At 41.0% G+C, this 16,142-nt stretch overlaps 1 protein-coding gene across 5 annotated transcripts in view; it reads right to left on the reverse strand.

Moving 5' to 3' along the window:
• plch1 (phospholipase C, eta 1) overlaps positions 1 to 16,142 on the reverse strand; it is an 85,287-nt gene that overhangs the window by 60,234 nt on the left and 8,911 nt on the right. For 3 of the 5 annotated variants that reach the window (XM_084717854.1, XM_084717853.1, XM_084717856.1), the window contains exon 2: positions 14,490 to 14,620. In XM_084717854.1, coding sequence (XP_084573980.1) covers positions 14,490 to 14,568 — 79 coding nt within the window. In that variant the 5' untranslated portion in view covers positions 14,569 to 14,620. Of the gene's footprint in view, positions 1 to 262; positions 664 to 8,905; positions 9,102 to 14,489; positions 14,621 to 16,142 lie in introns of those variants that run through there. The other 2 variants (XM_084717855.1, XM_084717857.1) reach the window with 2 other exon arrangements.

The following is a 16,142-nucleotide window of genomic DNA, read 5'->3' on the forward strand; positions in this document are numbered from 1 at the left end:
GACAAACAACAACATTCTGGTCAGAAAGGAGGACACAGCAGCTGTAGCATTGTTGTCAGAGAAGCAGGTATTTGAACTTGGCATATTTTCCTAATCTCTTTGACACATCAACATATTGACATATTGTCATCTTCTGATTGTTTTACAGTATGGGATGAGCCCCCAGTCATAATTGTATGGGACAGGTTTCTCCCTTAATGTGTTTTCTTCTGTAAGGCACACTTGTGTCTACACTCACACAAACACACAAGTATTTACTTACCAATTTGTGTAAGCCTGCATTTCTGTGGAACAGCCACAGTGCCTCCAATATGGTAGACATTACGTGCCAGGAGCGTCGCCACAGTTAACACAGCCGATTTTTCAGCAGGACCATAAATAAAGTTGGATCGCACTCTATGAGCAGAATATGCAGAGGGAACAAAAAAAGAAGAACAAATTTCCTCCATTTTCTGTGCAGAATATGAGGAGCCAGTGGGAGTCCTCCTCAGCTCAGTCCTAGTATGCAACACACGCAGCTCCACCTGTAGCCAAAAACTCTGAAGAAAAAAAACACTTTTTGTTTTCCGTACATCAGACTTGACACTCCAGACTGGCTTCAGACAGAAAGCCTCCACACTCCAAACAACAAGCAACGACCCCAAAACTCCTGCTGTTCATCCTGCTCTGTGCTGTCCTCTGATCTGCAGCGGCACCTTCAACTGACTGAAAACACACACACACACACACACACACACAAATGTTTCCACCTGTCTCCTGGTCATCTGCTCCTCACTCCCACTTCTTGCTCTTGCCATCCGCAGCCATCTGATGATCCATGTGCTGCTGTGGCTGCCAACATGATGCACTGATGTACAGATTTAGATTTAGCATTAAACAGATCAGGTATTGTTGTTGAGGAGAGTGCAACAGATGTGTGTCTCTGCATATCAGCTGGGTTCAACCAGCAGGATACGAGGATAAGAACGATGACATAACATCTGTCATAATACACTACTAAAAGTAAGGTTTAATGGGTTGACATGTGGGATGTGTGTGTCTGGGTGCGTGTTTGTGTGCGACAGGACGATTCACCAACAGCACATCTGGCCGTCTTCTAGTTAATGCTACTCTGTTTCACAGGCTTTACCCTCCTGTCAGGGAAGTCCTCTTCACCTAGTTTCCACTTTATGTATTTAAAAGCTCATGCACTGGAATCAGCCAATCAGGAGGACCCTGTTCTTCAGAAGCAATACAATACCAGATTTTCACTAGAAATAGTGCACAAATGCAAACAAAATCCAGGCCCAAACACAAGTGGATTCAACCAGAACAGAAAAATGTACAATTTTGTTCATCACAGGCATTGGCACAAACCAGACACAGCTGGATACAACACTGAAGAAAGGCTGAATACATTGTTAGTAGGAGAGATACAGAATCATCAGGGGGTGTTTCAGTGATGACCAATTACATCAGCTCCTCCAATCACCATTAAAAGCAGAAGCAGGTAAAACAGACAGAGAATACACAATCCACCAAACATTAATATTTGAAATGAGCCACAGTGACATGAAAATGGCAGCTGATGTTTATCGGCGCAGCAGCTGCTTGAATATCAACGCAGCTGGTTTTGCAAACAATTGATAGAGTTTAAACTCTGCAGTTCTTGCCTTCTGCATATTTGAAAACTCTTATTTCTTCAGCCACAAGCCAAATGAACATAAATAGCTCTCTCTCTATATATATATATATATATATATATATATATATCCATTTAATTCTTCCATTTTGATAGGCCGTGTTTTAAAAAAAAGAAAAAAGAATATATATATATATATATATACTGGTTGCAGACATGAGCAAAAAAAATGAAAACAAAGAACAAATTGCACTCACTTTAAAGGCGCCCAATGAGACTAGCTCCTGAAGATTTCGGTGATTTTACAAATGAATGCAAGTTGACGGAGTGCTCCCTTGTAGACTTTATCCAGTATGTGTAGGCAATATTAAGATACATTCACAGCATCCCTATAGTCCAGCACAGACTTCAAGGTAGCAGCAACTTTTGGCCTCACAGGAAAAACAAAACTTGTTTCTGAAGTAAAAACCCAATTTCAGTCTCAGCTATTTCACCAGTTGGAGAATATGAGGCTTAAATGTCAGAAATCATCAATTGTAATATACTGGTACACTTGTAAGATGCTTGTATTGAGATACAGACTCAATCTCAAAGCCCTGCAAGATGGTGATAGATGAAAGATTTAATGGCGGCTTTTATCATTAAATATCTAATAATGTCTAATAATAGTCTAGCTTAGTCTTTAATAATCAATGAAGGTACTATGCCAGCTGTGCACCGCTGCCAGCTACAACTATGAAAATTTCTCGTGTTTGCATTTCTGATAAAAGGTGGTCTAATTGGTTGTAACATATACATGCTTTAACATAACATATACAGAGGACTCACAACTGAATACATGAGGCAAACACTCTACCAACTGCTACCAGTCCACCAGAAATAAGTGACACTTTAACTCAAATGTGCATCTGCATGCATGTGTGTTTAGGTACTTAAATAAAAGCACTACACCCCTGTTACTTGTATTTAAAAAAAAAAAAAAGAAGAAGAAGAAGCTATTTCTCCGATCCTTAATGTTAGATTTTTCCAACTAGCACCATAACACACCATCAAGGAAATGTTTTCCAAAGTAATATCCCTGGTTGAAACTGAATTACAAAGGAGTGATGTAACAACGAAACAGCAGAATTTTGCTTTGATGGAAATGGACTTTAGGAGCAATATAAGTCTCATGTCATAACTGATTTTCATTCTTAAGTGAAATAAAGTGAAATGTACAGGAGGTCCATGTAAAAAGCTGTGTGCTCTGGGATTTGTCCAGGAGTCACGTCAGGAAATGTTAAATCATGCCAAAGAATGAAAATAAAGTCATCAAGATGACTGTCAGTAAAGAGTCACTCCCAAGAAATTCTGGCAGCAAAGAAGCGATGAAGGTGTCCTGACAATAAGATGAGAGCAGTTATTACACATCATTGCTGTATCTTTAATATTAATAAGTTAATACGGTACGTCCATTTTCGAGCCTATACGAGGATGTTCATTCTACAACCTCTCAGAAAAAAACATTATTACTCTCTGTCCACTGTCTCTGCATTGTAGGTTATGGTCTTTTGTGTAGCAATGTCATATTATTATTATTATTATTATTATTATTATTATTATTGTAGCATGTCACATAGTTAATTTCATTTTGTAATTTGGTGATATGTCAGAAAAAATGATCAAACTGGAAAAAGTCTAGTTTTCAGATTAGATATGCAGACAGAACGATTTTTAATACCTCTGTACAAATCAAAGATGATAAACCTCGAATGACACCTCATGTAATCCCATCACGCCTTCTTCTTACATGCACTCCTGAATTTGGGCTTATGTGGTCCAGTCTCCTCCCTGTTTCACTGTTCCTCTCAGGACATTCAACAGCTTATGAAATTAATTTAGTCAGCCGCACAGCTCTGAGACTGATAATGACTTCTGGATAAATGTGAGGGGAAATCAGGCTGTGCCATAGTGGGACAAATGGCAGTAACACATTTGTGACAGCGCTGAGCATGAGCCTTGGCAAAATCAAAACTTCATCAACTGCCAGCAAAGTGAGTACTGCTGGTAATATTTATTCAAGCTTGACAATCGTACATAATGAGCAAATAATGAAATGACATTTCAGTCATTCGTTTTGTCCCCTTGCTTGTTTCTGTTCAGGGTCACGGAGGCCTGGAGCCTTTCCCAGCATGCATTATAGGTTGCGAGGGCACAGAAACAGCCTGAATCAGTTGTCAGTCAGGGATAACGCAGATAGACAAACAGTCACGGTCACACCTGTGGGACAGCTGGAGCCTCTAATCCACCTGATGTGTGTAAAACACAGAGGAAACCTGCGTGAATGCAGGTGTAAACATGCGGACTGCACACAGAAAGGACTGGTGCTTGACACGCAGCCACACATTGTAATTCCCTGGCTGAATAATGTACATCCAAAAAAACAACTCAACAGCTGTGATTCTGATAAAATATTTAATTCTGATTGGTGTATGGAAAAACGTGAAATCGGCATACTCTAAAGTACCACTCACATCAGAACAGAAATCTCTCATTTATGTCAAATAACCACTGGTTCCAACTTTGACGCGTAACAGAGTTCATGAAGGATTAAGCCAGTTAAGAAAATTCAACCTCTCTAACCTAAATGGCAAAGATGGCTGAGGTTATGGAAAAATCTTGGTCACGGTCAAAAGAAACTAACTTTGTCAGTGGGTGGGAATATGATTTGTACATCTAATCATTCAGCATCCCTCATGACAGGCACTGGAGTACTTAAACAACAAGACAATGCTCAGCCTTTGCTCTTGAGGGACAAGAATCATCATTCACACAACCACAAGAGGTCACTTGTAAGGAAAATGCAACAACAGCACAATTGAAAGAAACACTAACAGCGGCCTGCACAACAGAAATGCTGCCACCAATGTAACCGAGCATTTGGGTTCGCCTTACTGGGCAGATTTAATAAGAAAATAATAAACGGGCCATGGTGACGTAATATTAGTGCAACCACCAGCAGCTACTGTTTTTTTTTTTTATTTTCTCCCCCACATGTTAAAAAACATAACCTCTGAGGGGACACACTGCTTCAAATACAGAGGGCTTTTGAATCACAACGTTAAGATCACTGTCAGCCATCAGCGCCACCCAACGCTAATGATAACACACTAAACCAACAGGATTAACATGATAAACATTATACCTGCTAAACTTCAACATACTAGTGTAACATAGTTAAAAAGGTTCATGTTAAATTAATAGTTAAATCCCCCTAAATGGGACATCAGTGCCATCTGCGGTTTTTAATTGGTACCCGCATTCAGTAGTAGTAGCCAAGGATTATGGGTAATCCTTAAAGCAAAGGACAATTTGTGCTGAGGTAATGTCTGTGGACAAAACGATGTTAACTAACTTATAAAAGCACTTAAAACAAGCTGACTTTATTTGGTTTGACATTAGTGACGATTTGGCTCTATCATCCTTTGTTTTGATTGCGGATGGAATAAACCTGCACTGTTACCGACCCAGACCAGCTCTGAGAGGTTAATTTAAGAGAAGGCATCTAACACAGAGGTCACACTAGCAGGTCCGTAGACTCTAAGCTTTGTTTCAGATCAGACCTGCCTCACCATTTGGTTTTCAAGGCGTTTCTTCCCCTTATTTTCATCGTGTAGGTTTTCCCTCTAATTCCAGATGACTTATAAGATATAACATGAATAATATTAAGAAAGCATACATGAAATTCTTTGTGACACAGATAAAAAGCTCAATCTGAATAGAAACAGTTAGTTCATGTTGATGAAAATGGCAGCTTATTGTTGGCAGTGTTTCCTCACTATCACAGCTTTAAAGCTTCACACCCTTCAGCAGCATAATGCTAGTGTGTCTAAACTACTGGCGCCTAGGGGGACAAATTCAAATATAAACACCTTTTAAAGCAAACTAATTATACAAAACCTGTATGGAGGAAGTCAAAATATTTTGGCATAACCCTACTTATTAGAGACATAAAAGGTTGGGAGACACAGGGAAATGGAGAGCAAAAAGAGGGGAAAACACACACTCTTATCTCACAGTCACTCACTTCGCCTAATTAAGAGCGCTCAAGGCAGCGCTCAAGTCGGCAAAGCTACAAATGGGTTCCCAGGTCCCCCTGGGGGGCAGGGTGTAGAGCGGGACCGGAATAAAAATAAACACACGACTACTGCAGCATGATAATGCATTCAGCAAAGATGCTACAGGGGGCTCCCCGAGTGGAGGAGTTCAGTACTGACATCAAAGGAGGGAATTGAAGCTTGTGCATGTGTGTGAGCGCGTATGTGTGCATGTGTGAGGGGGGGTTTAAAGTGCACGTTCTGTATATATTGATGTTGACTGTTGCTGCAATGTTCAAGCTCCCCCTTTCTTCCTCCCAAAGCCAGGCTGAGTTGACTGTGAGTAGATTGAGATACATTATCTCTGGCAGCACAGTCAAGCCGCCATGCAAACTGTCTGATCTCAACTGCTTGAAGTGAAATGTACCTTCCTTCCTGGGGCTTTTATTTTGATACTCGGGAGAGGTGTTGGCTAAAAGTGTTGGCTGTGCTTAACTAAGTGGACCGAGCTTCTGGGTAGCTTATTAACCGCTGAAGGGATGGAAGCAAATTAAATAAAAGCAGGTAGTTATGGATTCTTGCTCAAACACAGGTATATAGAGCGCTCTAAATCCATTTGCAAAGTGTCCAGCTGCAGCCTCATACCAATGATGGCGTTAAGAATACCAGTTGGTTTTAGATGCTGGTGTTTCACACTCACATCCTACATTTCCTTAATGCGAGAACAAATGTGATGTGCCAGCAGCTAAGTCAACATGCAGAAAGATAACCAGTGAAATTCTATGTAAATGCAAATTATGGTGCTTCAATCAAGAGGAAAAGACAAAGATGCTGTTAGTGGCTCCCTGGATCTTAGACATGTGAAGCTAATTTATGAACAATATTACTGTAAATGTGAGAGGAGAGGAGAGGAAAGGAGAGGAGAGGAGAGGAGAGGAGAGGAGAGGAGAGGAGAGGAGAGGAGAGGAGAGGAGAGGAGAGGAGAATCAGATTCTGTTCAGGTTGGTGTTGATCTGGAGTGCTTATCAAAAGAGTTTAAAGGGCCATGCATATGAAAATTTCATACTTTGTTGTGAGTCCAGGTTTGTCCCCTGCCAATCAACATTTTGGCAGCTTGCAAACACGCCACCAGTTCACCAGTCACCAAAACCAAGGAAACTAAAAAAGGAGGAATGGACATTTTTTGCTTGGTGCCAGACTTTGGTGCCAGGTCTATTAAAGCTTATGGGAGATGCATGGAAAAGCAGACTTAAATCCTACCATCCACCAATCTACCTTGCATGATGTTTGATGAAGAAAGACCTCGAAAAAAATGAAAGAACACACTTCAGAGAAGCGCATACTAACTAACTTTTCCACATGAGTGCATTCCTTTATTTGCTGTCGGTCTTCAAATAGCATGTTTGACATAGCATCTCCCACAAGCTTCAATAGATCTGACAGCAAAGCCTGGAGCATAAAATGTGCTCAGTGATGTAAAGGCCTTTCCTTCTTTTTTGGTGTTTTTGACATTAGTAGACATTGGAATTGTTATCTTTTTGCCTGCATACTGTATGATATTTCCAGCATGTGACTTGTGTTTCCATTTTTTTGACAATTTTCCCTTTGTGAATGCAAACCAGAAGACCTGGAAAAAAGAAACAATGCATCGTCCTTGCACTGGTTCAATTCAGGAACATTTAGGTGTGAACATGGCCTCGGTCCTCACCAAATAACTATTAAGGTTCGACAGCCTGCCCTACAGAAAGGAGAACAGAGCTACTGTTCAAAATTTTCTGGTGAGTTTTGGCACCAAAATGATACTTGATTCAATTCACATGAGATCTCACTTTAAATCATGAACTGTTTCATCAGCCAGTCAATACCAGCTTTTTGCACTTGACAGTTTTCAGTCCTCATACTCACAGACACATTTCAGTCTGCAGCAATAAAGTGTTAAGTAGAGGAGACGAGATTGAAAATAACAAGAAATGGGCTAAATATTGGAGAACAGCTGAAAGGATGAAAGCATGTTCTCTCCCCTGGTGTCTGTTAGCTGTTTCTGTGCCCTGGAGTGACAGAAAGGAAGAAGCAGAGACAAAAGAGGGGGGCATGCTGAGATTCATCACCATCAGTATAGGAGAGAAAAACACACGAGGAAGAACACATTTTACATAGAAAAGCCATTTCCTCCATGTGGAGGAGATTAGCAGCCATGCATGCTCCTCCAAACCTTCCTCCCTCCATCATTTTCTCTCCTTTCCCCTCTCAGCAAGGACTCAAGGTGCCGTGCAACTCTTCTAGGCACAAGTGTTGCCAAAAAATGAATAAAAAGGTAGAACTCTTGTCCACTGAAGCAAACAGGGGCCTCTCTCTCACACCGCAACGCTCACACAGATAAAGAAAAACAGGCGCTGCAGGGGGGGAAGACTGACAGCTTGACACATCCTGCTTTTTAAGTGCCAGGAATGCGCCATATTTTTTGACAGCGAACGGGAGAGAGCAAAAGGGTTGCTCAAACAGCTCAGGGACTGCTGGGGATTCAGTTCTGCCTTGAAAGCTTGACCCAAAGCCTTGTCACATTGTGTGGTGCTAACATGCCCTCCCTGGGTTTCAAGAGGCTCCTGTTTCTGTTGTGGTCTGTCAGTCTCTCAGGCTTCTTCTCAGCAAGGCGCTTTGGTGACATCTCAGGGACGGTTTGATTTCTGTGAACAGATCCACACCTATGTGCTATATGGACTGAGAACAGAGCAAGTCGTGTCAAAACGTCAAATTAAGAGGCTTTTCTGCCCCCTAGTGACAAGCACAAAGGGGCATTTTCAGCACCAGGGACAGTTTCCCGCTGCTCCACTGCTGTCCCTCATCAAGAGCTTTCAAATAAACTGACAAAACCTGGCACCAGCTCATGAATTCACATAATTCCACTGAATGACAGCCTGTCGTGTGATTAATTCTGACGTTTGTGCCTGAAATGTCGATAAATCTTGATTACTGCACAATGAATCCCTCATGCAAATTGACAATTCTAAATTATGATTTCATTCCAAGTGTTTGTAGCAGCGTGGGTGATGCAATTTCTCCACAACAACAAGCGCAATGGTGAAATTACGCATGGGCTTCAGTTCAGTCTGTGTGCAATGAGGACCAGCAGGCAATCCAAAGGAATGCGTCCTCTCCATGTGGAACTGACAGATGAAAACGCCATAAAAGCTTGAAAATGACCACTTACCCTTTTCCAAACTGAGATTTCTGCAAACTTCAAGTTCTGCCATTTAGGACCGGAGTTGTGGCTCTCACAGGGTCCCTCCATGCGTTTTGGACATCATTTTTACCTCCCAGTCGCGGCGGTGTGAAATGCCATCAAAACATGCCTGATTAGTCCATTTCTTCGTGATAATTTAACGTTCACATGAAGCGCGCCATGATGATCAGCTGTCACTTTTTATGTCCAAGAAAAAGCCAGGCTGCTCCTCAGCATCTGCCTCCCAGTGAGATCTGCAGCGCGGATTCCCCAACCATCAGACCCCTCACATCCACAGCCGCTGCGCGCACATCCTCTCCTCTCCTCTCCTCTCCGCGCAACACAGACAGAGGCACAAACGATAAGCCGATTTTTCACATGCTCGATGGACTGACTGAGGAGAGTGGTTGTTAATAAGCAAGAGCTTGGAGTGATAGCGCACACAGAAGTGGCTTAACCGTCAGAGTTGGCCATTTGGAGATTTTTCATCAGCTTTGCCTCGACAGTCTGGCTCAGCTGTTTGGCGACAGTTTGAATTCCCCACCAAACTGTACTCGTGCCTCATCCGTTTGTCTGCTTTGGTTTTGGTCAGCTGCTCCTCAGTGGATATCCTTGGGAGAAAAGGAATCACCATTGCGCAGGGACGCCAGCGCTCTGACCCACTTTACGCTCTCTGTGCCTCTGTGTGTGTGAGTGTGTCTCAGTTTGGGTGTCGATGCCTCCTCAGAGACACAGCAGGACACAGACTTCATGAAATATGAGGGGAGCTCACCAGAGCTCAGACTGGGTCCCATACTGGGTCCCAAGACAGAGGAAGAAGAGACTAAAAGAGTGCAAGTTCTGTGTTAACAAGAATTAATATGTAGTTTTCAGCCTTTTAATTGTGTGTTTGTGTGTGTGTGTGTGTGTGTGTGTGTGTGTGTGCGTGTATCAGCCTTTTTCAGTCAATTCCCTAATGAAAGCTTGGTCACTCTGGAGTTCAGATTAGTCACGTTCATTGGTCCACATTAAAGCCATTTAATTTAGGATCGCGGCAGACAATTATGGAGTGACCAAGCACACACACACGCACACACACACGCACACACGCACACACAGCGACACGCATGCACACAGACACAGTTGGGACTGGGAGCCAGAGGTGTGTGTGTGTGTGTGTGTGTCTGATATGGTTGAAGCTGTTTTCGTGGACACATTTTACACCAAAGACCTGTTAATATATAATTAAAAAAAAGACTCTTCTGTTAAATATTTGACACTTTTAATATCATTCTGTAGCTTCCCAGTAGTATTAATTATATTTCCAAAACCAAACATTCAAATTTTGGTCTTAATACGTATGTTTTACCTTAAAATGCTCTTTTCCTAACCCTTCTCAAAATGTTTTCCTGTGTGACATGACAGGTTTCTGCACCATGATATTGCTATATAAATCCCCAAGGTTGAAGGAGCAGTATGCAAAATATGGCCACCTGTTTACACCGAGTTCAGCAGCCTCTGAGTGAAGACAGCCGAACCAGGACAGAACAGTCTCAAACAGGGAATACTGTACTGAGCTGATATCAGGGGTGCCGCCAGGGGGGGAAAAGTTAGGACGATTCTAAGGGCCCAGGCCTGACAGGGGGCCCTTTGAGGGCTATCAATATTATTTTAATAGTATTATCTATCTAATCTTTCAGGGGGCCCAAGATTTCTGGCGGTGCCCCTGGCTGATATACAACCTGATCAGGGCTCTCACTCTGGGGACAATGACGACAGCTGGTGGAGACAGGAGAGATGTGAAGTGGAGAAGAGCAAGAGGGAGTTCATCAGAGAAGCAACAATTTTTTCACATCTAACTCTGTAAATTAAGTATTTATTTTCAACCAAACCAGAGCTTGATTGTTGAACAGTGCCAAGACTAACAATGACTTTTTAGTCTTATTTTGTTTCTGGTGGGTTTGAATTGTGTTTTACGGACAAGCTCCTCTTAGTTTGGTAAAAGAGAGAAACTTGAATTCAGAAGGTGTAAAGTTTATTACAGACAGCCAGTGCAAGAATTTTTTTTTCCTTAACAATGGCTGAAGAAAATGTGAGCTCTTCTTAATATGAACAGTCATTCACTCTCCAGGACTGTGAGTTTTACTCAAAAAGATTCACATAAGCCAATGGGAGCAGACTTGCTGACCCATACACACCCACTCAATAGAAGGACGATTACTGGGTTGGATTTGCTGAGTCCATCTACGCTTTTTGGAGGCCGATTTTTTTGCTTATTTAATGGTATACATGAGTGACAGGCATTGCTCTGTGACACACTCACCTGCACAGTACACACTCACTGAGCTGGAGGACAAGTGGGAGGAAAACAGCCTGTAGAGTCAGAATATTTTCACATCTAATTCTGTGAATTAAGGATCTATTTCCACTAAGTTGGTAGCGACTGTTATAACAGTGGAAAGACTAACAAAGACAGTTTTGGCAAGTTGTATTTTGTTTCTGTTGAATTTAAACAAAGTGCTTTTTACAGAGTTAATAAAAGTTCAGTAAAACAGAGACAGTTGAATTCAGAAGTTGAACAGTTGTATTTTTTTCTGCTTAAAAGAGAAATAGGTGTGAGAATATTTACTTTCTTGACATTTTGTACAATCACTTTGTTTATTTTGTCACAGCTTGCACACATTTTTTTAGGTTTCATCTTATCAGGTTTGACCATAGTTGTCTTTTGACTGGCAGTGGCAGCTAATATGTGATAAAACCTCTATTTTGAGCCATTACTACTTACATTCTGGAACTCAACTAGACAACAAAATTATATTTTCGCTTGGTTATGTGGCCTGTTTATCTGAAGTGATTCCTGTTATGATGTTGGCCGCCTGCCTCTCACACAGTGTGGCTAATGTTAGCAGTGCTAGCAGCAGCAGCCTGCTTGTCTCATTATAAGGTAACAAAACACAACAATTCTTATTTTTAGGTGATTATACACTAATGAAAACATACTTATAATGTTCCATTTCTGTCATATCCTGCGTTTAGATCTCCATAACATCTTACCCTAACCCTAACCTTAGGGTAAGATTCCACACACACACTTTCCAGGAAAGTGTTTTCCGCATGTGCGCTGTGTATTAGCAAGTACATCAGGCTTTCCAGTGATTTCTCACTTTGATTCATGTGTAAACCTCTCTTCATCCACACCTGCCTGATCACAGACAGTCCCCATCCCAACCTCCCAACACACACCACACACACACAACACCCCCACACACACTGATTTATGGACCGCAGCCAAATGAAAACCATCAGCTCTGCCATTCACAAAAGACTGGAAACAACTGGGAGGAGTAAAGCAAACTCGCGTGGAAAATAAACGGGGAAAGAAGACAGACGCATACATTTTCAAAATGGTTCTTGTGACTGACAAGAAAGGACAAACTGTCAGGAGCATGAAGGAACAAACACAGACAAAGATCAACAGGGTCTGAGGTTTGGAGCTGTACAGACAATCTGTTCTTTTTCTCTTCCCTTTATCCCTCTGAAAAACGTAATGGCTGCTTGAACTCAATAACTGTAGGCTATAGATTAGCATCAGAATATGTTATCTTGTAAGGAATGGATTGAAGGGGGTGGAAGGGTGCAAGTTTTTATGAAAATTTGTTCTCATTTCATGCTTAGTGGGCTATTGATTTTCAGTTTAACAACATTAATTAATCACATATTCTGGATGAAGAGTCAACTTTGTCCTCAAGGCGTATATTTACAACGGGAGAAAATTGGTAGAAATTCCCATAAATGTGATAATATCCTTATTTTTCAGCATGGCAGAGGGAGAAACAGATCAACAAGTGAATCAGGTCAATCCATCATCCACAGCAAAACACCGGAGCAGCAGAGTCTGATTTCTTACTACGGTTCACTGAGGAGCAGGAAGCACATGCTCACACAGTATGTGACACACAGTGGTCTGCAGATGGTGGGATGGAGACCTTGGCTGTTATAAGTCAAGGTGAGGCTTTAAGTGGTAGCAGAGCGGCATCAGAGATTTGACATTGCTTTGTCTGGTGGATCGGTCAGTATGCAGCCTCACCGCCTCGAAACTCATAAATCATCATCAAACTAATGTCTGGATTCCTTTTAAACTTCGAGGAGAAAAAAAAAACACAATTTGCTCTGGCTTATTAAACCGTGTCTAATATAATACACTGGCATTAAAGGGACAGTTCCCCCCAAAATCAAACATACGTATTTGTATTACCTGCAGTGCTATTTATCCATCTAGATTGTTTTAATGTGAGTTGCCAAGTTTTGGAAACATCACCTGTAGAGATGTCTGATTACCATCTGCCTTCTTTTAGATATAGTGGGACTAGATGGCTTGTGGCAAAAAAATACATTTAAAAACTCAACAGCAATGTCTCTTTCTAGAAATCATGACCTTGTCTACAGACCATGTTGTGAGCAGTTTCTTGTAGAAACTACTACATTAAAAACACTTTTGTTTTTGCTTCACTTTCTCATGAGCTGAAGTAAAAGATCCAAGACTTCTTCCGTGCACCCAAAAGTTTTTAAAATCTTGTTAAAATCCATCCAGATTTCAACAAATATGTGAAGACAGTTTGAGAGAAGAGGCAAACATTTTGTGCACATAAAAGAAGTCTTACATTTATTATTTAAACTCATGAAAAATGTGAATAAAAACTTAAGTGTTGTGTTTATATTTTTGCTGAGTACATTTTATTTCTACCAAACTACACTGGCGACTGTTTCACCAAGCAGAAGTGAGCATGCATGTACTCATGAACATGAGACTTGTGGCAGCGTGGGCTGTAAACATAAATGGTATCCTCCTCGGCTGAGCTGTAAGCTTTTGTTCACTTGGATATGCACGCTTCCTTCTACTATGGTTGGCAGTTGTAGTTTGACAGGAAGAAAATACTTTCCTAAATTAAACTTCTCACAACAAGATCTCTGGAAAGAGACATTGCTGTTGAGTATGAATATGTATTTAATACTGGTGTGGACTGTCCCTTTAATAGGTTTACTCATCATTATCATAATTAATCATATATTTGTATTGTAGGGGATATATTGCTGATGCATGAAAACATTAAGCAGAAGAGGAATATGCACAACTCCTTGCACATGCTGGATGATGGAGATATCATATATCTTCTTTTTCTTTAACATAATATGCTCCACTGTATGAGTACTAATGTGCATGACTCAGCCATAATAACACAAGTCATGTATTTCGGTCTACTACTGCACGTGTGTTTTGTATTTACACATATACAGTGACAGAATATCAAATCTGAATGAAGTTCTGTGGAGTTTTTCATTCATGTCACACAATGGTTCAGTGGCTGCAGCAGGTTTTGTATACCAGTAAACAGTAATAAGGTTTTATTGATGTCAACACACTGATGTTAGGTGTGTTTTCAACAATTTAAAACCAGACGATCTGAGGCACAACAATGGAGATGAGTCTCCCTCTACTGTTCACTCCCATGACATGCAGTTATCAGAGAGACCAACTGTATGTTGTATTCTGTACATTGCATTATTCTGTCGTGCGTGTGTTTCAGACATTTACCGTGAAAGACGCTGTTGTCTGTCAGGAAGTGGCGGCGGTACTGTGGCTCCCCTTTCCTGTTCACCACCCACGAGCTCATGGTGAGAGGAGGAGGAGGAGGAGAGACAAAGGAGGACGAAGAGTTAGGTGACCTATGAAGGAGAAGAGAGTTGAATTGTGTGGTCATAACATTCTGCAGCAATTGGATGGATCTAAAAGGTAATTTAATTAAATATAACATTTATAAAAAATAATTGCCTCTTGTGTCTTAAGCCATAAGCCAACTCACAAATCTCCTAGCAAACAGGAGAAGATGCTGTTTAAAAGAGGGAAACTAGGTTACAGGAGGAATGATAAAAGAGGACAAAAAACAAATTGCTTCATTTCTGCTTCAGTTTCTTTTGTTTTGTTCATCCTGTGTAAAGCATACAGATTATGCAACTTGGAAGACACATTTTCAGAGTTACAAAAGTCCAGGGTGAAATTACAACCAACCCGCCCCTCCATTGCCATTAAATTTCACATAATAACATATAGTGACGCCACAGTTTGGAAGATTATACCAAGGCAAAATTCATTGCAAAATGCATTTATTTGCATTTTGTAGGCCCACAATACAAGACAATTCTCTGAGTGACTTTTGTGTAGATTTGCTTTTATTTTGAAATGACTTCTTCTTGCATAACTTCCTCCTTTCCCAGTAAAGTAAGTTGTTAGGATCTCTACAAAAATGTCATTGCTGTCTTGATCAAAATCAACATGAAATCAATGTTAGTGACAGCTTGTAGCTACTTTTATGAGCCAGACTCCTTTCTGTCTCCGCAGCTATACCAGGTCCCATCCATCTAATCATCTTTGTCCTTTTTGTCCACTTTGAGTTTCTGCATCTCTCCACGTGTTCTCATTTATCTTCTTTCTCTTTCTCCTCGCCATTTATTCCCGGATTCCCAATTTTCCACCACTTCCTCCTGATCACTTTTCATTACCTCTCCTGCTGCCAGTTTCACTGCTTAGTGTTTCCCCACCTGTTGCTCATCCGTCTTCCTGTGATTTATTGCTTCCCACTACAAACACTCTCTCGCCCTCTCTCTCTCTCTATAACACACATACACACACACACAGGAGATGTATAGCTCAGGAGAGACTCAGAGCCTCTGGGACAGTTATTGGCGCCTGGTGCCGGCTGACCCTGAGGAGACGTGACTGTCTGGTCCAAACATATAGATAGAGCTCATGGGTCAAGTATTTCTGAGGTGAAAGTACTTTCCTGTGACCCTGCCACCACCTCACTTTAATAGACAGGAGCCTGTAGTGTCTGTGGTGTTTACGACAGACCACATGGATAAAGCTACCCACTCATTCTGTTAATGTGACCCCATGTTGTGGTAAATCAGTGTGTGCAGAACTCACTCAACTGTGGCCACTTATTAAAAAGAAATCTAGAAGTTGACACAAAATATTAATTTAGAAAGTATTTTATTGATTCACAATAATGAAAAAAATAATAATTGGACAAAAAATATAACTGCAGTTCATGAGGGTCTATTATTCATAGAAATGATCAGCTATTAAGAAATAACAGCCCATAGAACATTGTAACTGATCAATCTGAATCAAGTATTTAACAAATTCATGTCATAATTAACAAAATAATGACCTACACACTGTACCTAT

Source organism: Lutjanus erythropterus, chromosome 4 (genome assembly GCF_056507025.1).
Source record: "Lutjanus erythropterus isolate fLutEry1 chromosome 4, fLutEry1.hap2, whole genome shotgun sequence".
Lineage (NCBI taxonomy): Eukaryota > Metazoa > Chordata > Actinopteri > Lutjaniformes > Lutjanidae > Lutjanus > Lutjanus erythropterus.